The sequence below is a fragment of the Capra hircus genome (assembly GCF_001704415.2).
Source record: "Capra hircus breed San Clemente chromosome X unlocalized genomic scaffold, ASM170441v1, whole genome shotgun sequence".
Taxonomy (NCBI): domain Eukaryota; kingdom Metazoa; phylum Chordata; class Mammalia; order Artiodactyla; family Bovidae; genus Capra; species Capra hircus.
This window is the reverse complement of record NW_017189517.1, coordinates 11,805,370-11,817,364: the sequence shown is the minus strand read 5'-3', so window position 1 is coordinate 11,817,364 and position 11,995 is coordinate 11,805,370. Positions and strand designations below refer to the sequence as shown.

Genomic DNA, 11,995 nt, shown 5'->3' with positions numbered 1-11,995 from the left:
GTGGTATTAATGTGCTGCGCTCTAAGAGGATCTATCCAATCGCGTTGCCCAAGGTCTTCTTTGCTGGTGATGATACAGAAACAAAGTGCCAAAGATAAACCTTAATGAAGCACAGAGAGCATCCTAATTGCGCACTCTGGGATTATAGGACTACAATGCCAAACTGCTCATCAAGTCCATGTTTATTTCTTGAAAAATTACTCAGATTAATCTGGGCCAAAATGCAGTAAAAATGCAAATTGTGGTAGCACAGAGAAGCCATGCCTTTTGAACAGGAGTCCTTTAGGGTCTCCTCTTCCTCTCAATACTTTTTAACATTATGAGAAACCTAAACAAATATGAGATGATTGGGCATAATATTCTACCTTTCAGGTAAAGAGACAAAAAAGAAAAGCCTCTATTCATATTTGCTTGTATTTGTATAAAGGAACTTTGGAAGAAGACATATAGAAATAACTAATAAGTTTATTTAGGGTGTAGGGATAACTGAGCAGATGAATGCAAGAACAGGATAGAAACTTTCACTCTGTACTTTTGTAGTACAGGTTTTTGTTTTTAAACCCCATCAATATATGACCTACTTAAAACCTCAATTAGACAAGCGATTATTACATGGCCATTAGCCTTACTGATGGGCTTGAATTGCTGTATTACCATGTTATCTTTCAGGTATTTTTCACATATACAAAAAGGATTTTTAAAAGAAAACAATCAGGAGTTTAAAGGTAGAAACTGAATTTTTAAAGTATATCACAGAATGCCAAATTATATTTTTCCCACTAAGTTCTACTTAGAAGATTCTTCTCAGTGCTTTATTTCAAAAAGAAAGTTGTATTTGATCGTGTGGTATTTGCTTGAGAGCAAGTGCACACACACACACAGAGGCTTCCTGTAGTAGATACTGTTATTAACATATAGCTTTTAGCCATGCAAATAGACATATTCTACCAACACAAAAGGGGAAGTAGAATTTTGTGTAGCGCCATCTATACCTATTTTTATTGTGGTTTTGTAATCACATACAGTAAGTTTTAAAGATGTAACTTAATTTTTGTAAAAAATTATTTGTATACTGTTAGGTTTCTAACACCCAGGAAACTAAAGTTCAAAAATCTAAGTCCATTGTACAGTTTTAGCAAAATAACAGGTGCTAATTACTAGTTTTGAAATAAAATACAATCTAAGAGTCATAACATGTTTCTTAAGGTACAGAGTGGGTGAAGTGTTTGAAAATAACCAGTAATTAATTAATGACTTTGTAAAGCACAAACTCTTCACATGCTGTTAACTGAGGCTTTGGAAAAGTCAGGTCTCCTCACAAAGCTTTCCTTCTACCTCATATACTGAACTCTTAAGATTTTTAAAATGTTCAACTTGCCTGTATTTCTGTTTTGGGGAGAGTGGGGGTGTGAGCCTGCCAGCTGGTTGGAAGCCAACAGTTATCCAGTCAGACCTGAATGGAAAAATCTATGATTTGTTTATTTCATAGTTCAAGTTCAAAGGCAAGAGACAATTTAAATAATAAAAGAGTAACAGGAAAAATTGCAAAGAAAGAAAACAAATCATTTAGACTCCAGAAGAACCTTCAAGAATATTTAATTCGGAAAATGTTATTGGTTTCGAGAACTTGACTGAAAGAAAACAGCTGGGCAGAGATCAAGGTTTTAAATTAAAAACAATCTAACAAGGTCTATGGGGATAACTCTCTGAGCCACATTTTGGAGACCAGATTCATTTCTACCAAGTAAAAGTAATAGCAATCTAAGCTAAAAAGGAAATTCCTCACAACTGAGGTAGTTACTAAGTATCAGCACATTTTCCAAGTTCTCACAAGGCAGCTTAGCTATTTACAATCAATTTTTCCTCATACATAAATGGAGCGCCTTCTCAATTTTACGTCTTCTGTGATTTGTTTAAAAGAAACAAAACTTATACACATGAGCCAGAATATGCCTATTTTATTAACATCATGCTTCAATAAATAACTGGCTACTTCTAATAAAATTAAGCCTCTGTTTATAACAGCCCCAATATTCCATTTGTCCATTCTGCAGAATTTGGTGTAAAAAGCTGAATGAAATGTAGACCCTGAGCTATCAAGTAATTACGTTTCAATATAAAAATAGAGAATTACTCTTATAACTGAAGATTGAACAATAACACAAACAACCTCTCTGTGGGTTTCAGCTTTTGGGGAATGGGTTGGGATCTGAATGGTGTCTAAAGCAAGAAAAGACTCTGCAGAGTGTGATTCTTTCTGAAGACTTCTGGAACTCCTTTTAACGTGATTTGTTACATTCTCACAGTTTTATGAGCTGTCATTTGGTAAAGACACAAGGAAACGGCCCCAAAGGGGCCAAGGCAGTGGTTACTCTTTGGTCTGGGACAAGAGTTAATGGCCTTTGTCAGTTCACCTGCGTGGTTAAAGATGTGTTCTTCTCAGTTTTACCTACTCCCATTCCTCCCTGCCCCCCACTCAAACGCCCAACAACATGAGAAGAAAAATCTGGACACTCAGAGCTCCCCTACTGGGCTGCTTGGCTGATAGGGTAGCACACAGCTGTGAACCGTGGCAAGACCTTTGGCTTTCAGATGGGGCAAGGCTGGGCAAGAAAAAGACTCAATAAGACACTTTAGAATCTCTTTTTTAAAAAAACAAAACACTGGGATCCAAAACCAAATAAATGCAAATACACACGCATGGACAAAAACTTTGCTTGAGTATTGATACTTACTGCCTGAGCCCAGGCTGTACCCCAGTTCTGGCTAGCCCCCCAGATGGCTATGACTGGGTTTGGAATCTGGAACAAGAGGGACCAAGTGAGATTGCTAGACACTTACTTCTGCTGGTGGGATATCACTTCAAAGAGGGTGGTCTATGGCCATACTACCCTGAACACACCTGATCTTGTCATAGAGGGTCAAGTATGGACACAAAGACCAGCACAGTGGCTTGCTAACTTGCCTGTATTAAAAAAAAAAAAAAAAAAACACCACCACCAAACCAAACCCACCCCCAAATTAAGTGTGATACCCTGGGATACCCTGAATGCCTTATATCTTTCGAGGGAGATTAAGAATCTTCTAGATGGATAAGCGGCTTCCAGAAATGGACTGGTCTGTGATTGAAGTTTATACAACCCAGCTCAACCAAAATGGGTAGTCTGCAGCCTCTTCCAGTCACCAGCTATAAATGAAGTATAACCTTCTTCTTGTATTGATGCCTGAACACAACCTGACAAGTGGCTCAGAAGCCCCCTTGTGCCTTCACATTGCAGAAGAAAAGATACAACACCTCCTCTTCTCTCCAGATAAGGCAACTAAAACAACAGGGATAGATGGCAATTTTACTGCTTGTTGGGCTTTTTCTTTTAATAAGATAACATGATAAATAAAACCTGCTTCTGTACAGCTATTTAATATTTCAGAAATACGTACATGTTACATGCCAAGAAAGGACCCTGGTTTTCTTGTAAGAAACAAGGTGAGATCATATTGAAAGGAAAAAACCCCCACAAACAGAAAGAAAACAGAGTGATAAAAATCACAAATGCACAACTAACTACAGTTCTGTACCTACACTGTTAGCCACATTTAACATGACTCTGAGGAGGCCGGACTGACCTTACGTACAAGTCCCCTTCTCCCACAAAACTGAATGAAAAAACAAAGTCAGCATCTTTTAAACCAGTGGCCACATAGTAAAAACTGTACATTGTTGTCCATTCATTTAAAAAGCAAAGTCACCAGGATGGTATAAAAGTGATAACCAGTGCCTTTGTAACTGACGATGAACACTTGTTCTCTAAGGTTGAGAATTATCTCCACTCTCTCTGCATAACCAGGGATAAGATGCAGAAGACGGTGAGGAGGTAGGCCCAAGCCCCAGTGGGGACCCCAGCGCTGCTGGCTTTATCATTGGCGCTCTTCCCAGAGTGGTCAGTTGCATTATACTCAAACTCTGAAGGACACTGCTGAGACTCACATCCGCTACCACTTCCTTCTCCGCTGCTTTCGTCACCTATTTTTTGGGGGGGATAAAAAGAGGAATGTTTATTCTGTTCTTTCTCATCTCAAGGTGTACAAACAAACACATAACACTTTGTTCTTTAGAAGCACACATGCTTACTGATATCAAAAAAGTCCACATCGTTCCCATTGTAAGCATTCTTCATCTTACTGGTCATAACTCGAAGAGCCATGACTTGACGAAGGATCAGTATGTCCGGTTTGCTGGTGTCAACCTGCACCTCTGGATTATTGCCCTGGTTAGCTAGACCATTTCCTGTCACAGCAAACAAGTACCTGCAATGAGAAAGGACCTCGTTAAGAGGATCAGTAAAACAAAAGCTGCCGAAGATTGGCAAAGATTCTTGCTAGGTTCTAGTATTGGCCACTTGCAGTGAACTGCAAGTGCTTGCCTTTTGAATAACTCAGAATCTCTCCTCTTCCTGGGGATACACATGTTCCTCCACTCTGGGACCTTTTTGAAAACTACCCATGTTGTGGAGGTTGGTGGGGCAGAGTTAAGTGGACACTTGTCTAAGTTACTGGGTATGTAGGGGAGGGACACAGAGCATCATCAAGGAAGACAATGAGATCTTTTGAGAACTGGTACTTGATGCGGCCATGCCATCAGGCACAGGATCACAGGTATTAAATATGAAAAATAATGACACTGTCAGAACAACTCAATCCTTGGTTGCAGCAGTAACGCTATCATATAACCACGGGCATAAACCTTTGCCCTGAGACTCTCTGCAAGTAGCTGGGGGCCTTCCCAACACTTCTACGCCAGTTCCTAAGAATGCTTAGAAATCTTCCATGTTGTTGCCACCTGCTTGTGAAAGGCTTCACAATGCCTCGTTGAAATGACCGAGCAAACCTTCTCTGAAAGTTCCCCATCATGTAGGGAGAAACTGCACACTTGGTCAACGACGGCTCACCTGCTTTGGCCTTTCCCGTTCCAGCAATCATCTTCATTGCCGCTCCCTGCAGCCATCCTCTCATCATTGCAGACACTGCTAGGAAGAGAGGACCAGAACTTCTTGGCCTGCTTCAGTTTCTCCTTGACATCAGTAACCTCATTAAGAGAAAGAGAGAGAACACAAAAACCTCTGTAAAAACCCCAAACTACCTACACATGTGCCTTCAGATCATGTCTAAAGTATCTCCAGAGCCTCTCTGGAGTCTGAAGATAAAAATGCAGACTTTGGCTCGGCCAAAAATTCGTTCAGGTTTTCCCACATCATGGGAAAACCTGAACAACCTTTCTGGTTATCCCAATACTTCTATGTAAAATGTATAAAATCACCACAAGAATTAACAGATGAAATGCAAGCTCTGAATTAAGTTGCCATTAAAAAAAAAAAAAGCTGCCTAGTGCCTACACCCACTGTCCATTCCTGTTCTTCATTAGAACTATCATCTGAGGCCTACCAGGTCCCACGCCCCAGAGATACACTGGAAAAACACAGTATCTTCTGGCACGGCTTTGATGACTCAGGATCCAGCCTATGAGTTACCTGCACTGTGACATAAAAGGTAAAGTGTCCAGATAAGCCTCAGAGCACCCCACTTCCTAGCTCTATGGATGAACTTTCTGAGCGAGGAAATCAGAGAAGCAGGTTCACTGACATTGTTGTGCAATTTGCTGGAAAAGTTTCACCTGAAAAGACCCTGTGCTTGGAATCCTCCAATCAAACTGCATTTTGAGCAAATGTTTTCAGTTTTTTGCCATTAAACATGGCCATTCCTGCCCCAGGGCTCACCAATCGGTCCAAACTGGTGCCAGCTGCTGTAGTGGGGCGCTCCTCAGGATGGAAGGGCCTGAAGCGGGCACTGAAGGTGCCTTCTGAGATGGAACGGGAAATCCGACCGGCTGGGAGGGGCTTGGGGGGTCCACATCCCTGGAAAACCTGCATGGGCATAAATGTGGCCACATGAGGCATAGCAGGCTAGAGTGGGCCCCACCTCTCCAATCCAGGACCTGCCTTCCTTACCTTCTGAGATACCTGCACACTGTTCTCCTGCATGTTCATAATAGCATCTGATATCTTCACGTCGATGGGATCCATGACTGACTCAATGTTGAAAGGACCCTCCAGCCTCTCAGCCACCATCAGCATAGCATCTAACATGAGGTTTGGGGCAGAACAATACAGAATACAAAGCAAATCATTAGCTTGGCCTTGAGTGATCAGTCTGATTATTTTACTGTCTTTGTTTCCCTTGTGTGTGTTGAGGCGGGGGGGGGGGTGTTGGAGGGGGAGGCATGACCATCATTAATTCATGCTTTCGTATCTTTTTCTATGACACAAAACTGCATTCAGTCGCTATGTACCACCAGCTCTCTAGAGTGGGAAGTGGCCGGATGAAGACTTTACTCCCCCAGCAAGAAAACACAATCGGGAACCTTCTATTACGCTGATAATTCATCCCTCCACGTGTCAGTAGCTGTCACTGCATAGCTTTGACCTAGCTCCTGCCTGACACACCTAAGGCTGGGAGCAGAATAACATGACGGCTCACCCAGGGACTTCCACGGCTCTTCCCATTTCATGTTTGATTTACAAGAGTCAAAAACATAAATCAGCTCAAATCCTGGCATACCAATTCTTTTCTTTCATTTTTTAAATGAAACCCTTTCAGATCCTTGGGTACGCAGTTAGAAAATATAAATGAAAGTGTTCCTAGGCACCTCCTTAGGAATTCTAAGGACTTCACAAGTAATGGCATTTTGTAGAATGCATTTTTGTATTAAGATAAACTTCCAATTTCAAATACAAGGGTCCTGAGTTATTTTAAAGCAAAAAACATGTGTCACTTTTTTATTCAAATGAAAAAAACAGAGACAGGGCACAAAATCTGTGTTTACAATGTGTATCCTTCACTAATTACTCAGCAAATCATTTCTACATTTTGGAAAAGTCTAGAATTTTTTAGGACACGGTGAATCTCTTAAAGACAATCACCCCCTGTACTGGTTTTCTTGTCATCCATGGTTCTTGGGATTTAGTTAGTAGTTTTCCCTGATACTTATTGTGCAAAATTAGAAGAAACTGGAAAGGTCATATTCAAATGAGAAAAATGATGCCTCATTTATGACAAGCAGTGAACTTTTCCATGTGCTCTTTCCCCTTAAAGGAGAGTTAGGTCCACAGACTCCACAGCCTTCAGGTAGTCCAAGGACAGCTGCTGGAAAGAAGGGCAAGGTTCTAGAACATAGTAAGTCCCTCTCAAAGCATAGGCCACAGCTGAACTTCTACCTAAGCTCACAGGTGGTCAGCAACCTTCCACCTCCCCCAAGAACAAATGTGGCCCAACATTTTAAAGCTCGAGCTCATTTCTCTCAACCAGAATTCCAATGTCACAAAACATGAGCAGACTTCCAAGCAATGCAAATTTGGGGGGAAAGTCATAATGAATGAAGTTTCAGGTCACATTGTGGTAATCACCAAAACCTGACGCTCCCAACCTCTAAGGAAAGCCTGCCGGCATGAATATACCATTTTTCCAGGAGAGGAAAAATGCATTTGATGTGCTAGTGAAAGGGGAGCTCTGTAAACAAGTGGAGCAAAACCTAAACGTGTTCATCACTGTCAAAGCATCAGTACCACCATGTCCGCAGAACACAGACCTTCAGAGCCAAGAAGTCACCAGCTCCAGAGAAAAATCCCAAATACAGAGGTTTACATAGGAAGGAAACAGTGCATCCCCTCACTACTTATTCCCCTAGGGGTGAGGAAAGGCCAGATCACAAACATGCTTGTGAAAGGGAACACAAACCCCGATTCTTCTGGCTCTTTCAGTTCAGTTCAGTCGCTCAGTTGTGTCCGACTCTTTGCGACCCCATGAATCGCAGCATGCCAGGCCTCCCTGTCCATCACCAACTCCCGGAGTTCACTCAGACTTGCGTCCATCGAGTTAGTGATGCCATCCAGCCATCTCATCCTCTGTCGTCCCCTTCTCCTCCTGCCCCCAATCCGTCCCAGTATCATTTGGTGTCTGTCAACTCCAGGCCGGCTGGCCATGCACAAGGGCCTAAGAAGGGAGTGGGGCTGAAACTGTCATACCAGCGTTGCGTGTGGTGCTGCTGAAGAATGTGAGTGAGGCTGTGTTTTGCCCACAGCCTGCAGCCCGGGAGCCAAAGTCCCTGCTCAGTGCTGGGACAGGTCCGGCTAAGCCATCCACTGGGCGCCTCCATGATCTGATGATGTCAAATCCAGTGTCACTGCTTCTGATGACTCTAGGCTGCCTCCTGCCAGGAACTGGCTGATGGCCTAGCCAGCAATCCCAACCCCCTCATACTAAATCCCCAATGGCAGCGACACATGATATGAAGAAGGTTGGCTGGGAGTCATTCAAAAAGAGGGTTTCCTATAACCGCTTATAAACCAAGTCCAAGGTGTTTTAACTATTTGGATCCACCTTTATCAAGGTGGGTGACAGTTTAATAGGTGCAGTTCAAGAGAGAGAGGAGGGCACAATGTTAAGGCAGATTGAAAAACTCATCCTTAGTCTCTTTAAAGGTTCTAGTCTGACTGCAGCATTTCAGTGTTCATGACAGCTCCCTCCCACCCTGCAACAAACCAGCCCCTTCTCACAAGAAAAAGTGATTCCTTTTGCTCTGTGCTGCTGATAATCACAAACCCACATCTTTAGCCTCAAGACCAGACTGGATGAACAAAAGGCAGTTTTCCGACTTAACCCCGTGATCTGATTTAAGGAAGCAGGGGGGAAGAGCCCTCCTTGACCATTCATTAACTGCAGTCATTTAAAGGAGGAAAAATTCCTTGTGAAGGGAAAAGAAAAAACTGAACTTATGGCATAGGCATGTAAATTGGGACTGAATTCGACAACCACTGAGCAAATTAATTAACCCCTTGTGAAAAGCCATGAAAAAGCACTGGAGATTGACAATGTCTGTTACTCCTGGCCTTTTATATCAGCTTATTAGAAATTAAGAATAAAATACCCATTAAAAATTCAGTTTAGATAGAATTATATTCCTCCTCCCTCCAAAAAAACTATTTAAAATAAATGAGGAAAATTGATTCTGAAATCCTACCAATTTCCACTTGAGTTTAATTTTGTTTCTAAAGATAACAAATGTAATTTGTCAAACGCACAGGAAGAACAGCAGCCATGGACGTCCTCCTTGATTTAGAGTACGTGGCTGAAGACGTAAATTAAGGAAGCCAGAGTATGGTATTGACATGGACCTGCAAGCTCTTGGAAAAATATATAGAATTTGCCTTTGTAAATGTTTATTTTTACTAATTTATTTGGCTGCACAGGGTGTCAGTTGTGACATGTGGGATCTAGTTCCCCAACCAGGGATCAAACCCAGGGCCCCAGCATTGAAAGCTCAGAGTCTTAGCCACTGGACCACCAGGGGAGTCCCTAGAATTTGTATTTTAAGACAAATTTATGAGTTACACTTTTTCCCAGACACGTCAGAATAACAGAATGGTTTACGTTATTCATGATGTGCCTGTAGAAAAGTTAGCCAACCTAGATCCCTGTGTGCAGGTGTTACTGCTTCGCCCAGAGAACTAGCGCATTCGGTGCCACAGGGAAACGTGGAAAGGCAAACCATCTTGTTTCTTAAAAATGAATTAAGCAAAAGTGAATTGCAAACATGACATTTGCAGGTGGAGGTGAAAGGCGAGTAAAAAAGATAGAAAAGAAAAAGTATACCAACTTTAATTTCGATCTGGAAATTATCTTCAAGTTACAATTTCTCCCATGGCTTCCTTCTGGGCATGATGTGCCACTGGTGTGTGTGTGTCTGGTCTTAGGCCTTCTCTTTCATGGGATTCTGCTTTTCTGTGTGTGGACTCTTTTTCAGGTCTTCTAGCTTTGAACTATTTAGCCTACAATAGTGCTGCGGTGTTTAATACTCACATCTTTGTTTCCTTGTGTCAGTATTCTCAAGAATCTGTTAGAGCCAATTGATTGATGCACTTTCAGAGTTAATATAATTAGATCTCATGCAGACTAAAAAGCATTCCCCAGCTCCAATCCCCTCATTCCCTCCCCACAGCAAATTGCATACATGTTCCCAGGATGTGGACAAATAAGTGGAAAAATAGGTGCTTACAAAGACGCTCAAAATCTGCAATTATGCAAATGCAACTGCAGGGTGGGAGAGAGTTTGTTTTAGGGTACTGACAGTCTGTGTGTGCAGCCACACCGATAATAGCTTCAACACCTGCCACTAACATTCCAGGATTCCCATATGCATTAAGCAGGCATCCAGGGAGCTGATGACTGGATATTTCAATCATCCCTAATTTGTCATTTCCCACAAATCATACTTAACCCTCTTGGAAACGGGCTAGGTCACTTCCATCCCTGTCTGTGTTCCAGTAATAGGTTTTCTAGGTTTCAGGTTGTAGGTGAGAACACTGACCTCTGAAATTCTCAGGGCAAAAGTCCTTCCACTCTCACCAGAGCAGTCTGTGATCATTAAATCCTCTACAGAAATATAACTGCTAAATTTCCACAGTCAGATTACACCTGATCCAAATATCTAAGTGGTATCTGGCAGGTATGCAGAAGATTCAGTTGCAATGCCACAAATGTACCATTTGAAAAGCTCCTTCCACAGGTCAGTGGTAGCTGTACTCCAGCGTTTACATGGATACAAGCCTACGATGTAGAACTAAAACTAACCTTTGGGGGAAAATGTCAAAAAGGCACTTTCTCATTATTGAAACTTGGTATTTGCTTGGTGTCCACTGTCTTCAGAAATGCCACCATTAGTTCAAGGGAACATTTACTAGTAGAGCGGTATGAACTTTGAGTACCATCAGAACTCCGGGAATCACTATATAATGAACAGAAATTCCATCACTGACAATTAAAACATCCCTTGGGGAATTCCCTGCTGGTCCACTGGGTAGGACTTGGCACTTTCACTACTGGGGCTAGGGGTTCAATCCCTGGTCAGGGAACTAAGATCCCACAAGCCATGCAGCACAGCCAAAAAAAAAATTTTTTTTAATTAAAAGATAAAACATTTCTTGTGGCTGGAAGGTGAGCTATCCCTAATGAGTCATGTGCATGCGTGGGTGCTTAGTCGCTCTGTCGTGTCTCACTCTGCAGCCCACAAGGCTCCTCTGTCCATGGGATTCTCCAGGCAAGAATACTGGAGTGGGTTACCATGCTCTCCCCCAGGGGATCTTCCCAACCCAGGGGTCGAATCCATGTCTCCTCATTGGCAGGTGAGTTCTTTACCAGGGGGCCACCTGGGAAGCCCGGGAGTGACACAAACACATTAATCGCCTGCTCACCTATGAAATTGTTCCACTCGAGATCAAGATCCCCTTGGTTGGCCAAACAGCCTCTCATGATGTTGGAGCAATAGTTGTAACAGGGTTTCACGGTCACGAGACCTTGGCAGTGGGAGCAGTACATCATCTTCACCAGGGCATGGGTACACTGGGTGGTGGGATTCACCTAATTTGGGAGAAGAAATAGACAATGGTGGGACCAAGATAGAGACAGCAACTGCATATATATTGCAAATCTATCAACTTGACTTTGAAGGCTTGGCCATGAATTTCACATATGAGTCACAACGGATCACATGTAGCATGGCCTGGCATGCTTACCGAAGAGGTGAATTACAGCAAGATTAGATGAAGAAAAAGGGTATGCTAGGAAGGCATGGGGAGGTAGGAATGAACATTCAGCAGCTCAGCTGCATATGACACACACACTCAACTACTCCCACTCATTTCAGATGGTCATCACTGTGTGTGCCATGCCAGACTGTAATCTGAGCACATCTTCTTTTCAAACTGCTAGACCGCCCTTTCAAATGTAAGCCCCCCAGTCAAGGTTTAGAAGGGTAGCTCGTGTGTACTCCTTTCTCTGCCCATAGCTGCACAGAAAGCAAAATGGATGTATCCTACATGGAAGAATATGAATAAATTTGAACTTGGGGTTATGTGAAGGCTGTCTGAGGCTTGAGAGCAGCAAAGCA

At 42.5% G+C, this 11,995-nt stretch overlaps 1 protein-coding gene across 1 annotated transcript in view; it reads right to left on the bottom strand.

Moving 5' to 3' along the window:
- Positions 1–447: 447 nt before the first annotated feature.
- Positions 448–11,995, bottom strand: part of GPC4 (glypican 4) — a 108,543-nt gene continuing 96,995 nt past the window's right edge. Inside the window, exons 4-9 of the mRNA XM_018044248.1 lie at positions 11,301–11,466; positions 6,003–6,133; positions 5,772–5,918; positions 4,947–5,083; positions 4,130–4,305; positions 448–4,021 (exon numbers count right to left, since the gene is read on the bottom strand). Coding sequence (XP_017899737.1) covers positions 3,819–4,021; positions 4,130–4,305; positions 4,947–5,083; positions 5,772–5,918; positions 6,003–6,133; positions 11,301–11,466 — 960 coding nt within the window. The 3' untranslated portion in view covers positions 448–3,818. The remainder of the gene's footprint in view (positions 4,022–4,129; positions 4,306–4,946; positions 5,084–5,771; positions 5,919–6,002; positions 6,134–11,300; positions 11,467–11,995) is intronic.